This window comes from Callospermophilus lateralis, chromosome 6 (genome assembly GCF_048772815.1).
Source record: "Callospermophilus lateralis isolate mCalLat2 chromosome 6, mCalLat2.hap1, whole genome shotgun sequence".
NCBI classification, from domain to species: Eukaryota; Metazoa; Chordata; class Mammalia; order Rodentia; family Sciuridae; genus Callospermophilus; species Callospermophilus lateralis.
This window is the reverse complement of record NC_135310.1, coordinates 103,029,864-103,055,765: the sequence shown is the minus strand read 5'-3', so window position 1 is coordinate 103,055,765 and position 25,902 is coordinate 103,029,864. Positions and strand designations below refer to the sequence as shown.

Sequence of the window (25,902 nt, the reverse complement as noted above, 5' to 3'; positions counted from 1 at the left end):
GCATTTAACTTAGTTGCTACGTTAAATATTTCAAGTCAAAATGTCTTGTCTTTGTATCATATTGGTGTGTTTATCTCCAAAAGAGAAAGAAAGAAAGAAAGAAAGAAAGAAAGAAAGAAAGAAAGCTAGATTACAAGTGAGTCATCTCTGACAAAATATAATTCTAATAATTCATAGCTATATAAAAGCATAAATTAGGCCCGGGGAGAGGCCCACCCCACCGCACTGCCTCAGCAACCTGGGGAGAGGTGCCCTGTGCTGGGGTTCCTTATTCACCAAAGCATGACTCCACAGTGCAACATTAGGGTACATATAGGCTTGAGGTTGCTGCCACCTTGAAACTGGGATATCGCCACTTCTATCAAGAGACAACAATAAGGATCTGGTAAGACGTCACCAAGGGCCCTGTGGGACTGACTGTATCAGAGGTATCTCTACTAGGTGATGCTAACTGTTATCCTGTTGCTGAGGTAACAGGGAGTCTTGCATGGGGTTGCCTCTCTCTTGTTTCTCCTACTAATAGCCAACTTCTTACGATTACCCTTTCTCTAGTCACATAATCTAATACCTCTATGTTCTCACATCCTACTTCATAAACATCTCAGCCAATCTCCCAGCACCCCCCGCCATTCTACCATTGGAAACTGTAAACCAATATGCAAACCTGTTGACTATATGGTAGAAGATAACCGAACTCATCTTTTCTGATTAATAGTGACAAAACTGTAAATGTAAAAATAGTAGCTAACTGATCTATGGCTGCACATTAGGTACATTGAGTGCTGTAATATTGAAAAATGGTGCAGCCAACCTGTAAAGCCGTATGGAGATTCATTGGAAAACTTAGAATGTCACCACCATTTGACCCAGCTATCATGCTCCTCAGCTTATACCCAAAGGACTTAAAAACAGCATACTACAGGGACACAGTCATATCAATGTTTATAGCAGCATAATTCACAATAGCTAAATTGTGGAACCAACCTAGATGCCCTTCAGTAGATGAATGGATAGGAAAACTTTGGTATATATACACAATGGAACATTACTCAGCATTAAAAGAGAATAAAATCATGGCATTTGCAGATAAATGAATGGAGTTGGAGAATATAATGCTAAGTGAAGTAAGCCAATCCCCAAAAACCAAAGGTTGAATGTTTTCTTTGATATGAGGATGTTGACTCATATGGCGATGGGGAACGGAGGATGGGAGGAATGGAGGAACTTTAGATAGGGCAAAGGGGAGGAAGGGGAAGGGAGGGGGCAAGGGGGTAGGAATGATGGTGGAATGAGTTAGACATCATTACCCATATCCCTGGATCATTCACACCACCCATCAGAACCTGCATCTTCTATACATGCCAAGGACTGAACCTCTGCTGTACTATGTTTCCAGCTGCCCCACACTCTAAAGGATGCGGTGGGAAAATCTGAGGAAGTACTTCTCTGTTTTCTCTCTCTCATCTCCAATTGGCAATGGCTCCACCTTCATGGCAACACCTTTCATCTAGGAATGAAGCATCTCAGTGTCTACATTGTTCTTATCTGCTTCTCTATTTTCCTAGTCTCTCTTTCTGGGATCTGAAGTAAATTTGAATTCATCATCTCCTTTGCAACATTGGCTCTGGCTCCCTACTTACAGTATGCCATAATCTGCTGCTGAAATGTCTATGGGTGAACTGCACCAATGCCTGAAACTTTTAAATGCATGAAATAATATGTTTGATTCATATCTAAGGATATAGCTCAGGGGTAGAGGGCTTGCTTAGCAAGTGTGAGGCCCTGGGTTCAATCCCCAGTACCATACACATATTAAAAAAATTGTGATTGATGGAGAGAGGGGTGACTAAATGAACACCTAAGATAATCTAATTATAATTAGACATTAGTTATATTATCTAGGTGGTGGATATCTCTACAAGTTTGTTAAGCATTTATATCAACTCTTCTGTATATATGAAAATTTAATAATAAAATTTTAAGGTAATATGTACCATTAGAAAAATATCTCAGTGATATTAAAATAATAAAGAATAATAAGAAAAACCACACATATATGATGCTTTTTTTAAAAATTTTTTTAATAGAGAGAGGAGAGAGAGAGAGAGAGAGAGAGAGAGAGAGAGAGAGAGAGAGTTTTTTTAATATTTATTTTTTAGTTTTTTTTTTTTTTGGCGGACACAACATCTTTGTTTGTATGTGGTGCTGAGGGTCGAACCCGGGCCCCACGCATGCCAGGCGAGCGCGCTACCACTTGAGCCACATCCCCAGCCCATATATGATACTTTTTATTGTACTGATTTAAGAGAGTGTTTTGGCTAATACCCTTTCAGACTGTGAATGCATATCAAAGAATGGATGATTACTTGTACAATAACAAAATGAGGCATCAAATGTTATATAATAATATACACTGTTCATTTATGTATGGAGTGCTTTGATTTCTCAGTACAGATGAATTGAACTGTAGTGCTGGAGAGCTTGTCATCAGTGATGTCCCTTAAACTGTCAGCACCATGAGGGCTGGAGGGTGAACTCAAGAATCTGATTACTCTTAAATCTTTGCTCTTTACATTGGACCTCACGCATAAGCATGAATTAACATTTGTTCAGATGAATGAAAAAATGATCCATTGTTCTGTAAGACAGAAGTTAAGCAAATAGTCTTTTATTCTTAAGTCTTTGGTCTTACAATCTTTGCTTTGTTCTGTGATTTTTTTTTTTTATTCATCATGATATAGCTTTGATCTTGAAATGTTCTCCTTTTATCCTCAAAAAGAAACCTTAGTTAAATACTATGTATTTGACTTTGGAAGTTATTTCCTTATTTTTGCATAATTTTTCTCAAAAATCTGAGAGTCATATCCCTAAATTCTGTAAATTATTATTATTATTTTCTCTAATAATGAAGGGATTACAGTCCCTTTATCTTCTCTTCCTCTCCATCTCTCTACCACCAACCCTGTGTGGATACTTCTAATCCATTCCTGAGACACTACAGTACTCTCCTGATGGACAGCTGGTCTCACATTTCTGTACTCATGGCAACAGAAGATTTCCTGCTGTATTGCTTTCATTCTGTTGTTCTTAAGTCAGAAGACGGGGTGCTCTATATGATCCAGTCCAGTTTCCAATGTGCTCAGAACTTCCCATAGCCCAAGTGCTGACTATGACCATGGAATTCTGTCACATAGAGAATTCTAGTTTGAGTCCTAGAAAACTAAAAAAAAATAACTTTGGCATAACTAGTGCAATGCTTCTTCATAATCTATATTTATACAATGCCTTGAGTGCCAGACAGGTAAGTTAATATGGAAGAAGATATTTGGGAAGTGAAGGTCAATGCCCCAGGATTACCTGGACATGTTTTTCTGTTTCTGTTTGTTACAGACTGAATGTTTGTGTTCCACAAAGTTCATATGTTGAGATACAAATCCTCCCTGTGTTGGTATTAGGAGTGGGTGGTGAGTAAGTCCTGGGATCTGAAGTGAACTTGAATTCATCATCTCTTTTGCTCTCATGAACAGCACAAATGTTCTTATCAAGGGGGCTTCAGTGAGCTCTCAGCCCTCCACCATGTGAGGACACAGCCAGGTGTCAGCCATCTATGAACTAAGAAGAAGCACGTCTTCCCAGGGCCTTGACCTTGTACTTTCCGCTCCTCAGAATGTGAGGGGAAAAAGTATTATATAAGCTACTTAGTCAATGACATTTTTTGTACTACTATCTCTAACTGCAAAGATACTCTTTTAGGTCTAAGATGGCATCCAAACTTTTAGTGCCCTAAAGGTGAAACAGCTCCCAGTTACATTTAAAAAGGCAGGAAAATAACAAATTCTAGCTTTCTGTTTGACCTGAGTAAGACTTGCATCTTTCGACGCAGGTGGAAGTTATGGGTGATAGGTATTTCATTCAAATCTGCCGTTCTTTCTGCATACCTATCACTCCTGAAAGACAAAAACAATCCCTGGATCTTATAGTTTAAAACCTAAGGAAATAGAGCATCACATGGTGGCAAAATAACTCAACTCCAGGGGCCCTTTCATGAGCCAGTCATGATGCTCTCATCTTTACTTATAGGTTAATATTTATCTCTTAAAACAACCCAAGGAGTAAAGTTATGTCTAAAATTTTTGTTGGCCACTTGAAAAAATATGGGTACATAGAACATAATGACTTGTCTGGAGTCATAGTCATGAGAGAACTTGTGGTAATCTCTTCATGGAATCTCTGATAGTACAAATAGAGTTTGCTGTTTGTGCTGTGGTTTGATCTGGGCAGAAGCATACTGTGATTCCTGTGGCTAAATACCTGACTCCTAGGTAAGCTCAGACAAAGCCCCTGGCCCAGCTGTTCAGCCTCTCCCTTTCTCAACTGTTACCGGTGCAGGCTCATCGTCATATTCAACGTCAGAAGTTCTCCCAATTATTTCTCATAAAACCTGATTAATCTTCTCCAGAGGCGAAGCCCAACTCTAGTCATGTTTGCGTTGTTTGAGACTCACCTAAATACTCCCTTACTTGGTAAAATTCTTTATATGGTTATAACCAGGGCATATTATAAGACCTTCATTTATTTTGTGTCAAAATGGAGCTTTTGAAATACTATTAAAAATAATACCTTAATGATATGTATTTCCATAACATAATTGTAACCTCATTAAAAAAATATCAATTGGTGGTTTTGGTACATTCACAGAATTCTGTAAATATGGGCACTCTCCAATTCCAGAACTATTTTTCTTTTCACCCAGCAGGTAAAACATATTCAATGTCAATGCATACTCCGTTTTGTTGCTATAGTACATTTTGTTCATCCATTCATCTGCTGATGTGCGTGGGCTCTCTCTCATTCAGCAAGGAGGTTCACAGAATAGGGTGGAGGAGAGTGTGACTGCAAAGTCGATAATCAAGACCTCCGGAGACCAAGCAGGAGGCAGGTCTGATTTTTTTCACAATTACTGTACACACACACACACACACACACACACACACACACATTTGGGCAGTAGCTAAGCAGATTACAGGCAGCCACCAAAGCAATGTCTGCTAATTGCCTTTGCAGCGACCAATCAAGGAGTGGGCTGTGGAGCAAGCACAGGGACTGCAACACATGGCCTCACACCCCGGGCTGTACCCAGAGGGTAAGCAGCCTGCTGCTCACATGCCTAGCACGAGGGGAGTGGCCTGCCACTCAGATGCCCTTAATATTAAATACATATTATTTAATGTATGCCATGTATGCAGTACTCCATGCACTTGTCCCCACATTGATGGATGTTTGGCTTACTTCCAGTTTGGAGATATTATCAAGAATGCTGCTCTATGCAATTCTGAACAAGTATCAGAGAGGGAATATTTCTGTTTATCCTGAGAATATCCCTAAATGGAATTGCTGAGACATTCCTCTTTAACTATAGAAGGAACGTCCCTCAGTTCCACACAAGGTTTATTTTCAGTCAAACAGCTCCAGCCAGCAGGGAGGAGACCACCTGCTTTTATGGTGCTGAGTCAGCCTGGTTATGTTAGTCCTGCATGAAATGCTTTAAATCCCAGAATCCTGGGCACTGGCCTCTGCAAAAACTGGCCTCGTCATCAATTCATATAATTACCTGGAAACAGAAGTTTCTGGTCATCATTATTTATTAAAGTTATAATTTACTAACATATTAATTATACAAATTGATGGGCTTCACTGTAAAACTTCCACGTGTGTGCATATGTGGTGCTTTGATCATATCCACCTTCTCTCGTTCTCCACTCTTCTCTTCCCCATCCTTAGTATCTTTCTCTTCCCCTAATAGTAGCTACTACTTTCAGGTCATTTTTATCTATCTATCTATCTATCTATCTATCTATTTATTTTTAGTTGTAGATGGACACAATACATCTATTTTTTAAATTTATCTATTTTTGTGTGATGCTGAGGATTGAACCCAGTGCCTCACATGTTCAAGGTAAGTGCTGAGCCACAACCCCAGCCCCCACTTTTATTTTTAGATACCAAATATGAGATTAAACATGTTTCTTTTCTTTCTGGCTTATTTCACTTGACATGATGTCCTTCAATTACATCCATTTTCCTGAAAAAGATATTAATTCTTTTTAAAAATATATCTTTTTAGTTGTAGATGGACACAATATCGTTGTTTATTAATTTATTTTTATGTGGTGCTAAGGACCGAACCCAGCACCTCACACATGCCAGGCAAGTGCTCCACTACTAAGCTACAGTCCAAGCCCTGATATTATTTCATGTATACCATATTTTCCCTATTCATTTATCTGTTGATGGGCACATAGGCTGATTCCATATCTTGGCTATTATGAATAGTGCCACAATAAACATGGGAATGTCTTTCTTTCTTTCTTTCATCCTTTGTTTCATTTTTTCTCTTTTCCTTTCTTCCTTTCTTTGTACACCAACTTTGTTTCCTTCAGACAAATACTCAAGAGTAGTATAGCAGGATCATATGGTAATTCTATTTTTAATCTTTTGAGGAACCTGTTTTCCATGTGGCTGCACTAATTTACATTTCCACTGACAGTGTATAAGAGATCCTTTTTCTCCACATCCTTGCCAGTATTTGTTATTTAATTTCTTTTATAATAGCCATTCTGACTGGGGTGAGATGGCATCTCAATGTAGTTTTGATTCATACTTCCCCAATGATCAAAAATATTGAGCATTTTTTTTTGTACTGAGTATTGAATTCAGGAGTGCCTAACCATGGAGCCACATCCCCCTTTTTAATATTTCATTTAGAGATAGGGTCTCACTGAGTTGCTGAGTGCCTTGCTATGTTGCTGAAGCTGGCTTTGAACTGGTGATCCTCCTGCCTTAGCCTCCCAAATTGCTAGGATTACAGGCTTGTGCCACCGTGCCCCACTAAGCATTTTTTCATATGTATATTGGCCATTTGTATTTCTTTGGGAAAGTGTCCAGATCATTTTGTCAATTTTTTATTGTGCTATTTGTTATTAAGTCTTTTGAGTTCTTATAAATTCTAGATTTTAATCCTCTGTCAGAAAAATAGCTAGTAAACTTTTTGCCCATTCTGTAGTTTGTCTCATCATTCTATTGTTTCCTTTGCTGTGCAGAGCTTTTTAATTGGAAGTAATCCCATTTATCAATTATCATTTATTATTTCCTGAGTTATTAGAGTCCTATTCAGGGAATCATTGCCTGTGCCAATATCTTAAATCTGCTGTTATTCTGATGGATTTGCCTTTAAATGTGACTTGGCTCTTCTTTATTGCAGCCTTTAATGTTGTTTCTTTGTTCTGTGTTTTTGGCAGTTTAACTATAGTATGTCATGCAGAGGTTCATTCCTGGTCATGTCTAGTTGGTGTTCTAAATGTTTCCTGTACCTGAATACCCATGTCTTTCCCAAGATTTGGGAAATGTTCTGCTATTATTTTGCTGAATTGGTTTTCTATGCCTTCTACCTATAGCTTCTCTCTTGTTATTTCTGATTATACATATATTTTCTATTTTAATGATATTCCAAAGATCTTATATATTCTGTTCATTTTTTTTCTTTTTCTTTCTTATTACTGTCTGGATGTGAAAATTCCTTGCCTTCAAGCCCTGATATTCTTGTATCCATTTGATCTAGTCTATTAGTATGGCTTTCAACTGAGTTTTCAGTCTGACTTATTATTCCATTTCTAAGATATCTGTTTAGTTCCTTTCAAATTTTCTTTCTTTATTAAATTGTTTTCTTTAATTCATTCAACTCTTTCCTTTGTATTCTCTTGGAATTCATTGAGCTGTTTAAAAATCATTCCTTTCTTCAACCTCAGAGGCCAGAGTCTGTGAATTGCTGATTTTAGAGGGCAGTGCTTTGGAATCCTCTCCATGTCTCAGTCTGTATTTCCCACTGGATAGATCTCTTAGTGGGATTGTACCAAAGTCATCCCCCCAAGTCAAGACTCTCACAAGCTGACGAACTCCAGAGGCAGAGTAGTGGAATGGCTGTGGAGTCCCATAGGTGGGAAAATGCAGGTATTTTTAGCTCCCTGAGCAGTACAAACTCAGACAAAAGGAATCTTCTCAAGAGTGCTCTGAATTACAGCAGCCTAAGAATTCACTGGAAAACTTGGCAAACTCTCATGAAGCCAGCTCACTGTACAGATCCCAGGTATCTTACCTGTTTAGACTGTACCTGCAAACTGCCAATTTTGGTGCTAATGGATCTCCCCGGAGCTCTCTCAGTTTCAACTATACTCCTGCCAAGAGGATATTCCCCATCTCCTGACCATATTGTCATGTGATAGGTACTGGTACACTCTCGTTTCTCTTGCTATTCTGTTATCCAGATTCTCTGGTCTTGGCCAAGTCTCTGTCTCTTTGCTATAGGGTTACAGCTCCTTCTTAGTCTATCACCTCAACACACAGCTATACATCTTCTGTTTGGTTCTATCTTGTAGAGAAACAGTTGTGTGTTGGGTGCCCTGTCACACCATCTTGCCCCTCCTATCTCTTTGAAATTTTAATGTGTCAGAGTTTATCTTACAACACAAAGATGCTTAGGAAGAAAATTGTTTTTATTATATCGAGAAGGATGCTTGAGTTATTTAAAATAATTTTTAAAGTGCAATTTTATTTTGTTACTCTGACAAGGTAAGGTGTGTGGTTGTACTTAATGATTTCCTGTTTTCCTTAAGACAAAATCTAACTTGTTTCTATGGTCTTCAAATTGACTCTGAGCCCTGTTCCCTGGTGTCCCTTCAGGGTCACTCTTCCCTGTCTTAAGCTTTAATGCTCCCCTGAGAGCAGCTGTGTTCTCTTTCCTCAAATACTTGATTCTTGGCCTCTCTTCTTGGCCAATGATTGTGCTGATCTCTGCCTGGATTCTACCCCTGCTGCCCAGTGCTGGTGCCACCCCCATCACTGATTGTCCCTCCTGCTCATCTCACCTCAGATATGACTCCCCTCCTTGAGAAACTTTGTTTCACCCACAGATCCCAGCAGATGTCTACAGATGGCACACTCCTTCCCTGATTATCTGTCAATCTGGAAAGGGTTTCTGGAGAAATAATCCAATTGAGGTCTCGCTGAATTAAGGCAGCTCCTAATCAAATTGCTGGTGTCCTCATAAAAAGAGGGCAGTTTGGATAAGCAACATACAGGGAGAATATCCTGTGGTCATGGAGGCAGAGATTAGAGTGTTATGACAAAAAATCAAGAAAGAATGGCTGGCTTCTATCAGATACTAGGAAAAGGCTAAGAAGGAGCCTTCTCTAAAGCTTTCAGAGAGACCATGGAACAGCTCATACATCGACTTCAGACTTAGCTCCAGAACTGCAAGGCAATGAATTTCCATTATTTTAAATCACCAAGTTTTAGGGATTTCTTGTAGCAGCCTTAAGAATGTGATACATATGGTTGTATGATTTCAGATTAGAATTCTCTTTTTTTTATTTGTTTCTCTCACTAGAGTAACCTCCATGAGGGCAGAGACTGTATCTGGCTTATTCATCATTATTTACTAGCTCCCAGAGTACAGAATGTTCCATATTAGATATAAATATGAAGGATGTATAATTGAACAAAAAGATTGCTAACATGAAGGAAAATGATTCTTTACAAAATTTGTTTATTTGGGCAAGAAAGGAAACAAAACACAAAAGGGAAAGACCATTTTTGCAAAGATCAAAATATGGTTTGAAAGTGCCTACATAATTTTCTTTGACATAGTATATGACAGATGTTATATGAAATTTTTGGATACATTCTCTTTTTTTATTTAAACTCAAGGAGATATCCTAGGAGGTGATTAGGATTTCAGACTTCATCAAAACCAAATGGATTGGATTGCAAAGAATTCTGTGTAGCTCATTTCTAACTGAATTAGTACATTAACTTTGGAAAACCTTTTTAGATTCACAATAATCAGTATCAACATTTAGGCAAAGCATTTCGTTGTTACAAAAATATAGAATATTGATTTTGAATGTCCAGCCTTATTTAACCAAAACTCTTCTTTAATTCTTCAACAAATTTCTCATCTTCAAAGGGCTTCCTCTGGCTGCCAGGCTGCAGAAACTTCTTCACTGTGGGCAGATTGCTGACTCTGGTTTTCAGGGCCTGCAATGTACAAGTACACAATCTCAGAGTGGAGCCCAAACAAGCACCCATTAACACAACCAGGGAGTCTGCACCCCTTCTTGATAGAGACCAACTGAATCCCTCCATCAGCACAGCATGCTGTCTGAGAAATAGACAACCAATGAGAAAAAAGATAAGAGCTAGAAAATAAAGCTCCAATGACAATTCCCTGTTTCCCTTTAAAACTGTATATAGTTCCGGCTATCTTCTTTTCTGCCTTATACTTTAATCCTATAGATTCATTCCTGCTGTATGATATAAGGAAAAACACTGTGCCTGTCACATGTAGATACAGAGAAGCACTCAAACAGGTGAGATGACAATATAGGAAAACTGAGTTAGTAATGATGATAGAAATAGACCAGCAAATGCAGGTGGTAGCCACTACAAATTATCATACTGAGAGATAAAGATGGGAGTGGTTGAGGATGGGGATAGGAGAGTTAGGTTTGCAGAGAGAAATATGACGTCTGAGGGTAAGTACTCGAACTAGGGAAGAACAGATGGAAGGAGACTTGCTTGGATAGACTCAGTGTGCAAAGGTAAGGGCATATGTGGGATAACAGGGATTCCAGAGGAATCATGATCAGAACCCATGTGGAATAGTGGGCTGTAAAGAGAAGGCTAGACCCTTGTTTTTTCTCATTATAGAAGGCAAAATTTAGCATCCACCTCACATTTCCTTGCTAACAAGATGTTTCCATTATTCAGAACCAGGGTCTAAAAAATATTTTTTAGGGGTCAGGAGAGAGAGAGAGAGAGAGAGAGAGAGAGAGAGAGAGAGAGAGAAATAGATAGATAGATAGATAGATAGATAGATAGATAGATAGAAAGAAAGAAGCCTGGGATGACTAGAAGTCAGAACACCATCAGCCCTGGTGTCCAAATGTTAGATTCATGATGGGAGGTGTGGGCCTCTATGAGGACTTGAGAGAGAGCACCTTCAGTAGAGGGAAGTTGGCCAGAACAGTGGAGTCCAGCTCTTCTGTGTGGTAGAGAAGTTCAGTGAGGAGAACGTCAGCCTTGCTCAGCCTGTTGCCAACCAGGTAGTCTTCTCCGTGGCTCTTTAACACCTGCAGAATGGGAGGAGTCAGGTCATGAACACACATAACCAGACTGGGGCCCCAGCTTGTCCCAGAGCCTCTCAGTTCAACTTTCCCCATATGCTGCCTCCTGGGAAGGTGTGGATCTGCCCAGAAGATCTTTCTCCAGGCCCTGACTCGTGAGCGAGAGTGAAAAGTGGGGCTCTTCTCACTGCTCTGTTAAAGCCCAGGGGACATTCATTCTCATACCCATATCCCTGGATGGTTCATACCTCCCACCCTGACCTGCATCTTCCTCACACACCAAGGGCTGCACCATGTTTTTCTCTGCTCCACACCCTACCAGGGTGCAGTCCTGAAATTTGAGGATGTTCCTTTCCCCTTTGTTCTATATGTAATATTCCACGGGCAACTGTTCCATCTACATGACAACACCTTTCACGTAAGAGCACATCATCTCAGTGTTTTCATTTCTCTTCTTGTCTACTTTCCTAATGTCCTGGTGATATCTCTGGAATCTAATTACATTTCAGTTTGTCATCTGTCTTCTGACATTGGATCTAACCCTTAACACTATGGCATAATCTGTATGTGGAATTATGTAAGGATGAACTGAACTGATGTCCAGAACTTGTTTTGAAATGCATGAAAAATGATGTTTTATTTGTGGAGAAAGAAATAAAGAAATGAATACATATGAAAAAGGCAATTTTTCTGTCTCCGTGGAGTTTAATGAATCTTTGTCTTCTTGAACTTTCTTTCAATGTTTCTGGATATCTAAAAGTTTCACAAAAATTTTCTGGGTAATATATGATATTTGTTAAAATATCCTAGTAATATTGAGATCATGATGAATTAAGAGAAGAGAAAATAACACATGGCACTACTAATGAAAAATATTGTTTTGTCAAGCATGCTTTCAGATTATGTGTACATAAAGAAGTACAAATCATTGCTTGGTACAACAATAAAACAGAAGATCAAATTCATAATGTAATTTGCACTATTTATTTATGTTCAAGGGAGTCTTAGGTTTCATGGTATGGATGACTTAGCTATAATCACTGAAAAACTGTCATCAGGTGATGTGCCCTAAACTATCAGCTCTACAGGGCCAGGAGGGTGAATTTGAGGATTTAATCATACCCAAATTCTTACCTCCTTGACTGAGATTTACATGCAAGAATTGATTTAACATTTGCTGAATGGAAAAATGACAGAATGGTATAATACTCTGCAAGTGGGAATTAAGTAGTTAGTTTTCATTTATAAGTTTACTGTATCAGTTATGGTCAATTTTGTTTTATAATTTTTGTCACATGATTTCAAGTAATTTTTATCTTGAAATAGTATCCCTTTATGTTCAAATTCTTAGTAATATAGGTATATAATGAGGGAACCTGATTTCCTACCTTTTGTGCAACTTTCCTCAAAAATCTGAATGCCATGTCCCTCAATTCTATAGAACATTTTCTCTTACATCTTCCCTTCATCTTCTCTTCCTCTACATCCCTCTGTCACCATCCCTGTGTGGATACTTCTTATCCATCCCTGAAACACTACAGTCCCCTCCTGACGGGCAGCTGGTCTCATGTCTCCTTACCCACAGCAACAGAGATTTCCTGATGTGTTGCTTTTATCATGTTGCTCTTGAGTCAGAAGACTGTGCTGCTTTGCACGATCTAGTCCAACTCCCAATGTGCTCAGATCTTCCCATAGCCCAAGTGCTGATTATGACCATGAAATTCTGTCACATAAAAATTTCTAGATTGGATTACAGTAAAACAAAATTTTTTGAAAATTTTAACTTTGTTATGACTAGTACAATGGCTGTTCAAAGTCTGTGTGTGCACAATGCCTTGAATGGAAGGGTACTAAGTCGACATGAAAGAAGTCCTTCTGGAAGTGAAGGCCAATGCCTAAGGAATCCCAGACTCTGTTTTTCTCCTGCATCTGTTATGGAATGAAATCGGTGGTTCCCCAAATTCATATGTTGTGATCTCAACTCAATATGATACTTTTAGCAGCTGGTGACTTTGGAATGTAATTAGATCCTATAGAAAGAGCTCTCAAGAATGGCACTAGTGTTTTTATAATGGGATCTTGAGAGCTCCCTTGACCCAGCTGCCATGTGAGGACACAGCCAGGAGTCAGCCATGCATGAACTAAGAAGCAGAGCTTGCCAGATACCAGTCCTTCAGGGCTTTGATCTGGTACTTCTCAGCCTCTAGAACTATGAGAAATAAACATTTTTCTTTTTCCTTTTTTGGGGTTTTGTTGTTGTTTGTTTTGTTTTGAGACAAGTTCTCATTATGTTGGTCAAACTGTACTCTAACTCAGGATGCTCCAGCTCCAGCCTCCCAAGGAGATGGAACTACAGCCACGTACCTTCATGCCCAGGAAAGGTCTGTTGCATAAACCAATACTCACCATATATATGGTGCCGTTCACATAGCAGTTCTAAGTGCTAAGATACCTGTTAGGACTAAGACACTCTCTAAACTCTTAGTGGCCTCAGCGAGAAAACAGCTTCCACTTACCTTCTCAAAGCCAGGAAAATAACGATTTCTAGATTTCTCTTTGATCTGAGTAAGGCTTTCATCTTTGTCCCCAGGTGGAAGGAAGGGGTAATGAAGAATTATTTCATTCAAATCTGCCACACCTTCTGAATACATATCAATGCTGAAAACAAAACACAATAAAGCACTCTGTCAAATGCCTCTTGCCCCATATTTTATACTTCAAAAGCCTTAGAGATTACAGCATCATGTGGTAGCAAAGGAATTCACCTCCAGTGGACACCTTCCATAAGCCAGTACTTATAGATTAATATTTGCTTCTTAGAGCAACCTAAGGGCAGTTGTATTTCTAAAATATCTGTTATACACATGATCAAATAATCAAATAGCACCATTGAGTTCTCAGGGACAGTCTTGAGAGAACTTACCGTCTCTAACTACTGGTGGTACAAACAGGGATTCTTCCTCTGATGCGGTGTGTTCTGCAAAACTTAGTGTGATTCCAGTAGCTAAACCCCTGTCTCCTAGGTCAGCTCAAGACAGTCCCCGACCCAGCCTTTCAGACAAGTCCTTCCCCTTCTCTCATCTTATTACAGCCTGGGCTCATTTTCATGTGCAATGTCAGGAGTTCTTTCAGTTATTTCCCATAGATCACGTTCCCTAACTCTTTCCATGTACTGTTGCCCAATGCTAATCATGTTTGCATTTCTTGGGATCCCACCCAAGACATTCCCTGACTTGGTGCAATTCTTTATATGGTTACAAAAAGTGCATAATATAAGAGAGTTTTATTTCTTTTGTTTCAAATAGGCTTTCCAAAAATTCTTTTTTAAATAGCTGCTTTGTTAATAAATATTCATGTCATAATTGTCACCCAATTAAAGTCTACTATTCAGTGACTTTTTTTTTAGTACATTCACAGAATTCTGCAAATATCAACACTCTCCAGTTCCAAAACATTTTTACCATGTTGGATGGATTACAAAAAAAATGTATACCACCTCTTCCACCAGCTCTAGAAACTACTAATCTATTTTCTGTCCCTGTGGATATGAGTGTTCTACACATTCATACTAAAGAAACCATATAATATGTGGCCTCTTGGGTCTGATTTCTTTTATGTGACATAATGTTGTCAGTGTTCATCCATTTTGCCATATGCATCATACTTCATCTCTTTGCACAGCAAATACTATTCCATGGTATAACTGAAGAATCTTTCCTTCATCTATTCATCTGTTGCACCTTTAGTTTATTTCCACTTTTTTGATATCTTGAACAATGTACCTATGAACATATGTATAGAAATACTACTCAGAATTTTTATTCCTCTTGGGTATATCCCTAGTACTGGAATTTCTGGGGTATTGATAACTCTTACTTTTTGAGGAACTTTCCACAGATTTATACAAGATTTTATTTTCAGTAAAGCAGTTCCAGCCCAGGAGGGAGGAGACCTAAACCCCAGTGCTGAATCAGTGGGCTTCTTCAAATCTACATGAAAAGCTTTGGGTCACCTTCATGTCTTGACACCAGACTCCACCAACTCTCATCAAGCTGACCCATCTGTAGAAGAAGAGGATAGCTTAGGTTCCTGCCTGTGAGTCTTGTACTTTCTGGAAATGGAAAATCAGGTGCTTCAGATCCTTCCTTCTCAGGCCTTCAAGTCTAGACACTCAAACTCTTCCCCTGTCCCAAGCTATTTCATAGTTTAACCTCTAAGCTAAGCAAATGTGCTGGGAGCCACAGCCAATTAATATGATGCATGGCATTTTTGATTGAAAGGTGATGCCAGCTAGCCATTGAGATGATATGATTATGTTAAAAATTACATTCATATGGATACTGGACTCCTGCTGCGGGACTCCTGGAGAGTTCCCATTGGTTGGGAAAGTGCAGTAGGAGGGAATTCCGGGGGAGGCGCTTGCGCTGGAGTTCCGGGAAGGAACCGGCGGAACGCCGCGTGGGGGGATCGGGAAGCTTCCCGGGCACGGACGTGGTATTGGCGGTTTTTTCAAATAAAGTTTGTTCCTGTTTGAGTGGCTCGTGATCTTGTGCCCAGCCAGACAGCGGCAACTGGTGGCCCTGTACGGGGAGCGCCTGAAGCTTGGAGGTGAGTAAAATTGCTCGCCCCTGAGGGAAGGCGACAGAATGGGTGACCATTTCAAAAAACAATGTGTTCTTCTTTTGATTTATTTTGTTTTTGTTTCAAGCTGCCTATCCCTAGAATTTTCTCAGGCAAACTGGGAAAAATGGTTGGCTCAAGGCTTGAAGTTGTTTGGCCCGGAGAAAGAGAAAATTGATACAACTATTCTTTGCTCCGTTTTTGTTTCATTCTGTTTCGGTTTTGTTTTATGCTACCTTATTGGGTTGCGCTACCTTTATAGTAGATTAGAAACTAGTAAAAAACAAACCGAAAAACTGTTAAGTAAATTGTTAGAGGTCCAAACTGTGGTAGAAAACATGTCAGGTCAAGCAAAAGAGAAGGTCTCTCCAGCTAGTCAGACAGAGGAAAATTTGAAGAAAGAAAGCTTAGAGGAAAAACGACCATCAAGTGGGGAGTTACAACAGGAGGCTGCTACTAACTCCGTTCTATCACCAGAGAGCGTAATTCAACCAACAGCTCCACCTAGAGCTGAGTGGCCCTCAATTCCCGTAGTTGATGCACAAAATCCTAAGGCAAGATCCCAAAGACTAACATGCCCTGTACTTGAGCAGGCAGGAGGGCAACGAATTCACCGTGCTTTAGATTTCAAAACAGTAAAGCAATTAAAGGAGGCTGTAACAACCTATGGCCTGCAAGCACCCTTCACCATAAGCATGGTCGAATCTATTACCAACTTAGACATGACACCAGCAGATTGGGCTAACATGTGTCGATCTGTGCTAAATGGAGGACAATATTTGTTATGGAAGGTTGCCAATGAGGAATTCTGCATGGAGACAGCTAGGCGAAATACAGCAGCCGGTTACCCTCAAAGAAATCTGGAGATGTTGTTAGGAAAGGGACCTTATGAGGGTCAACGGCAACAAATTGAATATGATCCTGGTGTATACGCACAAATTGCTGCAGATGCAGTTAGGGCATGGAAAACTTTACAGGGGCATGGAGATTTACAAGGACAGTTATCTAAGGTAATACAAGGAACTAACGAACCTTACGCTGAATTTGTAGATAGGCTTATTCAGACAGCTTCTAGAATATTTGGAGATGTAGAACAGGCAATGCCATTTATAAAACAACTGGCTTATGACCAAGCAAATCGTTGCTGCAGAGAGGTCATTAGAGCATGGAAACATGAAGATTTAAACACATATATTAAATTATGTAGAGACATTAATGAACAAGGACAAGTCTTAGCAGCAGTACAACAGGCTTTAGATGCCAGGCCAAAAACATGCTACAATTGTGATCAGACAGGACATTTTAAAAGGAATTGCCCCATAGGAGGAGGGTTTAACAAAGCTAGGTATCAAAGGAATAGAATACCAGGTATTTGCCCACGATGCCGTAGAGGGAGACATTGGGCTAATGAATGCCGTTCTCAAACCACCATAGAGGGCACTCCGTTATCAAAAAACGGACAAGGATCAAGTGTTTACCCACGATACCGTGGAGAAAGGCATCAGGCTCCATTGCCAAAAAACGGACTAAAGGGCCCAATGCTCCGGGGCCCAAAACCACAAATATACGGGGCAATGGAGGAACCCAGCAGCACCATCAAGGTAGTGCCCAGGACACATTATCCATTAAATCCCTCATCAGACAAACTAGAGGGAGCGCAGGGCTGGACATCTGCGCCTCTGCAAGAGCAGTACTAACTCCAGAGATGGGAGTTCAAATCATTCCCACAGGAGTAAAAGGACCTCTTCCCCAAGGAACGGTAGGCTTATTATTGGGACGCAGTTCTTCTACACTAACAGGACTTATGATAAGTCCCGGGGTAATTGATCCCGATTATGAAGGTGAAATAAAAATTATAGCTAGTTCTCCAGAGGCATATCAGTTATCTCACCAGGGGATAGAATAGCACAGTTACTAATAATACCCAGCCTACATGATAAATTTTCCAGTCGTACTGTAGAAAGAGGTACCAGGGGATTGGGCTCCACAGGTGTAGATTGGGCTATGCTGTCTTTAAATTTAGATTCTCGCCCCATGCTAAAACTAAATATTCAAGGACACGACTTTAATGGGCTACTGGACACAGGTGCAGACCTTAGGATCATATCTAGTCAGGAATGGCCAAAACATTGGCCATTACAACAAGCCACTCAAACGCTTCGAGGCCTAGGAGTGGCTACTAATCCCCATAGAAGTGCAATGGTATTAGATTGGAAGGATCCTGAAGGATGTGAGGGAACTATACAGCCATATGTATTGGATCATCTTCCTATAAATTTATGGGGACGAGATGTCCTAGATCAATTAGGTTTGACGTTAACAAATAACATCAATCCTAATGCGCCCACTACTAGGGCTAGACAAGGTTTTAAAAAAGAAAAAAGATTAGGAAAACAAGGACAAAATATAGCAGCACCAATTCAAATAGATCAAGGAACAGACAGACATGGGTTGGATTTTCAGAAAGGGCCACTGAGACAATAAAAATTACTTGGAAATCAGAAAGACCAGTGTGGGTTCCTCAGTGGCCCCTAACTAAAGAAAATATACAAGTAGCCCATGATCTGTCTGGTCAAACAACAATTAGCGAAAGGACATATACAACCTTCCATATCTCCCCATAATACTCCCATTTTTGTCATTAAAAAAAAATCTGGTAAATGGAGATTATTACAAGATTTAAGAGCCATTAATAATGAGATGGTTATTATGGGACCTGCTCAATCAGGGATTCCCCAATTGTCTGCTTTACCAAAAACCTGGTATGTTTTAGCTATAGATATTAAAGATTGTTTTTTTTCAATTCCAATTCATCCTGAGGATAGTCCACATTTTGCATTTACTATCCCTGCACTAAATCATGAAGGTCCTGATCAGAGATATGAATGGAAAGTACTCCCTCAGGGGATGGCTAATAGTCCAACTATGTGTCAAATTTATGTTAACAAAGCAATCCAACCACTTAGAAATCAAAATCCTGAACTACAAATATTTCACTATATGGATGATATGTTATTGGCACATAAAGATAAAAACACACTGCTAGAATGTTATGCCACACTTACAAATTTATTAAAAGGTTATAATCTAGAGATAGCAATAGATAAAGTACAATTAAATCTTCCAATTAATTATCTAGGAGTCCTGTTATCCTCAACCATGGTCCATCCACCAAAAATTCAAATACGAGTAGATCAACTCAAATCACTTAATGACTTTCAAAAGTTATTGGGAGACATAAATTGGATAAGGCCTTATCTAGGCATACCAACAGGAGAGCTAGGACCTTTATTTGATATCCTAAAAGGTTCATCAGATCCAAATTCACCCCGCATGTTAACGCCTGAAGCAAGAAAGGCATTAAAAATCATTGAAACATATATGGAAAATATGCACTTGGATAGAATTGATATAAGTTTGCCTTTATTATTTATTGTACTACCAACAAAAAATATTCCTACAGGAGTATTTTGGCAAGAAGGTCCATTATTGTGGATACATTTATCTTATTCTCCTAATACTATTCTTACTAGATATCCTGAGGCTGTAGGACAATTAATACTCAAAGGAATAAAAGCAGCAAAGGGAGTGTTTGGGATTTCTCCCAATAAAATTATTACTCCATATACTATGGATCAAATTGATGAGTTAGCCAATGAGTTAAATACTTGGGCAATAATCATGTGTAAATCTAATGTTTCATTTGATAATCACTTGCCATCTAATCCTTTGTTGTCTTTTTGGTCTAAGCATCCTGTAGTTTTTCCAAAAATGACAAGAAAGACCCCTATCATGAATGCTCCAAATATATTCACTGATGGGTCAAATAATGGTACAGCAGCAGTAGTTACCCCTGATCAAACTTTTACATTTTTAGTACCCAAACAATCAGCTCAAAAGGTAGAGCTTAATGCAGTATTACAAGCTTTTATGATGTTTAAAGATTCTGTATTTAATTTATTTTCTGATAGTCAATATGTAGTTAATGCTATAGTATCCCTTGAAGATGCAGGTAGGATTTCCCCTTCTTCTACTGTTTTCTCTTTGTTTTCCACTATACAAAGTCTAATCTGGGACAGAAAAGATCCATTCTTTATAGGACATATCAGGGCACATACAGGATTGCCTGGAGCCCTTAGTTTGGGCAATGAATTAGCAGATAAATCTACACATGACATACATATTTTCTCCACAATAGAAGAAGCTATAAATTTTCATAAAAGGTTCCATGTCAATGCTAATACTTTACAAAAATGTTTTAAAATAACTAAAGAACAAGCCAGACATATAATAAAACAATGTCAAAATTGTGTGACATTTTTACCACAAGTTAATCTTGGAGTCAATCCTAGAGGACTGATACCTAACCATATTTGGCAGATGGACGTCACACACTTGCCAGAATTTGGAAAATTAAAATATTTGCATGTTACAGTCGATACTTCTTCTGGATTTTTGATGGGCTCCCTTCATGCCAGAGAAAAAACTAAAGATGTTATAGCTCATTGCTTACAAAATTTTGCCACTGTGGGCGTTCCAAAACAGTTAAAAACAGATAACGGTCCTGGTTATGCTTCTACCTCTTTTAAACAATTCTGCTCATCATTTGGCATTACTCACATAACAGGAATTCCATACAATCCACAGGGACAAGGCATAGTTGAAAGAGCTCATCAAACTATTAAAATGTACTTATTAAAACAAAAGGAGGGAATTGGAAAGGGGTATATATCCCCCAAAGATAAACTTAAAATAACCCTCTTTACTCTAAACTTTTTAAATTTGGATTCATCAGGACTTAGTGCTGCGGAAAGGCATATGTATCCAAAAAAATGTGCATAAGCCTAAAGTTCTTTGGAAAGATATTCTAACAGGACAATGGAAAGGTCCTGACCCAGTAATTGTCTGGAGTCGGGGCTCTGTTTGCGTGTTTCCACAGGGAGAACAGCAGCCGATTTGGATTCCAGAAAGACTAACCAAAACGATTTCTACAGATCGAAAAGAAGATGATTTGACTCAAATCCATAACAGCTGATATCCAGAACTCCAGCTTGGCCATTTTTACATCTGCGACAGTGATTAACCAGGATGCTTTTTTCAATATCTATTTTATTATTGCTTTTTCCCACATCATAAAGTTCTATTTTATTTTTGAGCTCATACAGACCTAGGTTGATGTTTTTCTGATCAGTTTTATTTTTTGACTGTGGAGTTTTTAACATTGCAATGGAGATTTCACCTAGGTGAAACTACAAGGCCTTTACTATTGTCTTATGTGTTGTATGTTATATGTGCACACTTCTGTTTTGTGTTATATGTCTATATGTGCGTATGTCCATAGATCATATATGAGGAGTGCTCATAAAAAAAATGGATCCAAGTACCTTTTATTATTCGCGTAATTTTAATGGTTTAATTTAAATTGGGTAAACAGCTGTTAAAAATTATTTTAATATGTGTACAAATAAGCAGGTTAACAAATCTGTTTGTTTATTTTCATCTTTCCTTTTCATTATATTTAATAATTCTGTTCAAGATAATGTAAATTGTTCTAAAAAAAAAAAAAGTTTTCTTAGTACCTGTTAAAATGTTACATTTTTTTTTCTTTCTCTCTTTAACATCATTGTCAGAATTCCTATTTTTCATCCCAGTGCCAGTGAAGACAAAGATGAAACCAAACTACAACTTCTTCAAATATTATCACAACAAACTGTATAAACTGATACATCAATGATCTTGGGAGGAAATGGACATATTGATAGATTCCTCCACTTTGAACTGCTTACAAAACTTGCCGGGACTATGTATCACTTGTATGCCCTGTGATCTATCTGTTGATACAACAAATTATGGTAATGCTGGCGTATCTTTGCTGATGTGTCACCAGTGATGCAATTTTCCCTAGGAGTCGTCAATTGATTTGGTGTTGTGGCATTTCTGTATCCTCCTCCCTTCTACTAGTGATGGTCTAATTTTGGGGGCCAACAGAGGTGAGGCAAAGAACCTCACCCCCCCACTGGCACCAAGGCCAAATCTGGGGGCCAACAGAGGTGAGGCAAAGAACCTCACCCCCCTACTGGTGCATAGGCCTATCCACAAGTATGGCTATATGCTGGACCGGTAGTCAGTGACGGGTATGATCCAATTGCAGTGGTATCAACCTAAGACAGGAGGCTGACGCCTAAAGGTCAGTTTTCCAATGACGGGTAAGAACCATATGTTGAATTGGACAAACCTAACAGGCACGGTCCCTAGCCACATTACTTGTTGCTTAATTAAACAGAAGGGGGGAGATGCTGGGAGCCACAGCCAATTAATATGATGCATGGCATTTTTGATTGAAAGGTGATGCCAGCTAGCCATTGAGATGATATGATTATGTTAAAAATTACATTCATATGGATACCGGACTCCTGCTGCGGGACTCCTGGAGAGTTCCCATTGGTTGGGAAAGTGCAGTAGGAGGGAATTCTGGGGGAGGCGCTTGCGCTGGAGTTCCGGGAAGGAACCGGCGGAACGCCGCGTGGGGGGATCGGGAAGCTTCCCGGGCACGGACGTGGTATTGGCGGTTTTTTCAAATAAAGTTTGTTCCTGTTTGAGTGGCTCATGATCTTGTGCCCAGCCAGACAGCGGCACAAATGGAATCAGGATTCCACCATCTTCCTGAATTCATAGTTCCTCAGGATTTGCAAGCTTCCATGAACTGCGTCCTCTCTACATGACACTGTCCTGAATCCACTCCATGCTTACTCTTCCTACATCTCCACAGCACTCTCCCATACTGACCTCAGTGTTTATGCCCAGGGTCAGCCTGGTGCTTGTCAGGATCTCCCTGCCTTGGTTTTTCTCACTCAAGGAAGGACCTAAATGCTTCTTGTGTTATGTGCAAAAATAGAAAATATACCGTACAGGGCTCTCTCCTTTATGTCCTTCCCATAGAGATTGTATTTGGCAGCAACGTAGTTGAGAATGGCTCTGGTCTGCACCAGCTTCATCCCATCGATCTCCACCATGGGCACCTGCTGGAACATCAAACTCCCATCTTGTGGAAGGAGAAAACAAACAGAATGAGATGTCTATGGGTCAGACGTGTTCACAGGGTATAACAGTTGTGAAAATGAAGATGCAAAAGGGAAAAATTATTGCTTGGTAAATTTTCAAGTAAGATACTATTTTATTTTTAGCTTTTTTTTTCTTTTCCATCTTCTTACTTTTAGCCTATTATTCCATTGATGTTTTAATTTCCCATCCATCTAGACACATTTGAATATTTGTGTGTTTAGTTCATTTTCATGGATATTTTAGGAAGAAAATGGGGAACCAGTGATAGGGCAGGAGCCATTTCCATTCAACATAGGAATTTTGCACAGTCTCATGGCGTTCATGACATCAAGGACAGTTCAGAGAGATTTCTATGTGGGCCTCTCTGTGTGCTTTTCCAAAGACAGCATTGGACAGTGCGTGCAGGTTGGACCTTGTGTTCCTCACCCCACGGCTGGCAGAAGGGAAGAGCTCTTTGCCTCCTCACTCCTTCACCTGGACTTCCATATTCAGCACAGTCACATTATCAATTCTGCAGTGCACTTGGGTAGTCACCTTGTCAAACCCCTTAAAGAAAAGATCTGAAGTTGATTGCTGGAGCCATTTCTGCTCCTGTCATCTAATGAATGTCCCTGTGCATGCTTGGATGGGAAGGGAGGTGTGGGATCCTGAGCTGCTTGAAGCTCAGTCATAGAGCAGAAAGCATAAAAAAGAAAGGAGAGGGATTTACAGGACCTTGGAATGGTTCCTTAGCAAGTATTCACATAATGGGTCTCACACTTTTTAACACTGAGATTTGCCAGATCTTATATTTTTACCACTCTCTGCTTCTCCACTACCAACACTACCATCCTTAGAAACACATAGTGATTGCATAGTGTTTAAATCTTCTATTAGGAACCCTCTTAAGAGGCATTTAGATATTTGTTCTTACTTTTTATTAACTTTTTCATGTCTTCTCGATTTTTCACCAAGTTCTCTTCAAACTGGAAAGCAAAACCAGTAAATGAATCTTTATTAGTGCATTCCATGGCAACAGATGCTTTTCAACTTGGATGGCTTCTTTCTGTACATAATATGAAGGGGGAAAGATTTTTTAGCTTGGTAGCTGATGAAGACATTTGTAATTTGTATTAGATCCATCAAAAATGCACAGAAAAGAAAAAAGAAAAAGAGAAACGGAATCAGTCACAAAAATAGTTGTTTTTGTAGTTCACTTTGCCTCCATTCTATGTCCATTCATAGGTCATGATTTGGGAGGAATCTCATTGGAAGGAGGACAACTGAGAATCTTTTCTTGTTGTGAGTTGCAATATCTCAGGAAACCTGTCTCTAAGATCAGAACGGGGTTGGGTGCATCTGTAGCATGAGATATGCCATAGACCCACAACCATTTAACATTCTGCCACAATCAAGTCTCCACTGTAACTAATATCACCACAGTCCCAGCATTCCTGCCATTGGTGAAACGAGTTCTAGTTTTTATTTATTTATTTATGATGATGGGAATTGAACCTAGGACCTTGTACATGTGAGGCAAGCACACTACCAACTAAGCTATATCCCTAGCCCCATGGGTTCTAGTTTTTATACAACTTTTACTCTTAAAGCTAGAATTGCCTCTTCTGGAAAATGTGGGGCATTTATAATAGAGTTCCAAATTTTAGGAAACAATTGGAGTCCCCAAACTCATATTTTTTTCTCTAAAAATTTTAGTTTTTGATATGATTGTGTGGGTTGAGTGTCACTTCTTTAATGTCCTCGCATCTTGACCTTGGACAATTTACTGAATTTCCTTATGCTTCAGTACTCTAATCCATAAAATGGTTTTATTTATTTATTTTCAATAAACTGGGTTTATTTATAATGCCTATGTTTTGGTTGATTTATGGAGTAAATCACTAAGGCCTGCAAATGACTAAAAAATGTACTAGGTGTCTATTAAGTTCTTAATAAATATAAGTCATTATTTGCATTTTGAAAGACAGCTGGCTATTTCACCATATCCTCCTTTAAAAAAACTTTTAGTTATACTAATACAGATGACCATGTACTTTAAGCCTTATGTTAAGTCACTCAGATTGGATTGGCAGCCAGTAAGAAGGGATGTTTCTAGTTGATCAGATGTTCCAAGTGGTGGCCTGTATGTAATACAAATATGAAATTAGCTTACTAGGCAGAATCTTTCAACCTAAAGTCCATGGAAGACTGGATTTTGATGTTAATATGACTTGGTTCCAGCTGTGACTCTGTCTCATATTAGCTGTGTGACCTAGGGATAATCGCTTCACATTTCTAAGTCTCATGTGGCTCATCTGTAAAATTATGTTGGATCCTTGTCTTAAATAGAATATTTCAGTGTTTTCAAAACACATGATACAGGTCTGATCCACATAAATCAAATAATAAAGAGCACTGGTGTTTGCAGTGGCTAATGTACTTTAATGGAATTCTTGATAGTGAAAAGTCCAAATATTGGGGTTTTCTAGAATGCTTTTTGGAATAGTTTCTTGTGGATCTATATGATCATATAGGATCATATCACAGAGACAATGAGGAGGTGTGGGATAGCAGTTTACCAAGCATCCAATTTATAGAAAACATAGAGGTGATGGGTGGTCATGGCAGGTGGCCAAGGTGAGAGGGGTGGGCAAGTGTGATGTTGACTTTGAGGCTGACAGGGATGGATGGGGCTGTAATGATCAACTTCTGGGCACAGACAGCCCAAGAGTCCTGAGTAAGGGTCTCCAGCCACCCCTTGCCCACTACTACCCTCTTTAGTCAGCTAGGATAGAGAAGAGGAAGCTGTTGGCATCACCCCCTTTCTCCTCTCCTATCCTGAGCTCCTCCTCCCCAGAGGATTGGAATGCATCTCTGAGACTAAAAGGTATCACCTGGAAGATTGTGAAACCAGAGGGCTCCTTTACAGGAAGAAACAACTAGGATGATAAGCAGTTTTTATTTCTTGTGTCCTTGTTTCTCCAAGAAATTGAGAAAGAATAAGGTTAAAGTCTATGTGCTCTTGGAAGAATGGAGAAAATGTCATTTCAAGACTTTGGTA

The 25,902-nt window shown here is 39.2% G+C and overlaps 1 protein-coding gene across 3 annotated transcripts in view; it reads right to left on the bottom strand.

The window, feature by feature from the left end:
- Positions 1 to 9,584: 9,584 nt before the first annotated feature.
- Positions 9,585 to 25,902, bottom strand: part of LOC143401310 (glutathione S-transferase alpha-3-like) — a 34,810-nt gene continuing 18,492 nt past the window's right edge. The window contains exons 3-7 of one of the 3 annotated variants that reach the window (XM_076858602.2): positions 23,776 to 23,827; positions 22,710 to 22,842; positions 13,697 to 13,838; positions 11,055 to 11,186; positions 9,585 to 10,092 (exon numbers count right to left, since the gene is read on the bottom strand). In XM_076858602.2, coding sequence (XP_076714717.2) covers positions 9,973 to 10,092; positions 11,055 to 11,186; positions 13,697 to 13,838; positions 22,710 to 22,842; positions 23,776 to 23,827 — 579 coding nt within the window. In that variant the 3' untranslated portion in view covers positions 9,585 to 9,972. Of the gene's footprint in view, positions 10,093 to 11,054; positions 11,187 to 13,696; positions 13,839 to 22,709; positions 22,843 to 23,775; positions 23,908 to 25,902 lie in introns of all 3 variants that reach the window. The other 2 variants (XM_076858603.2, XM_076858604.2) reach the window with 2 other exon arrangements.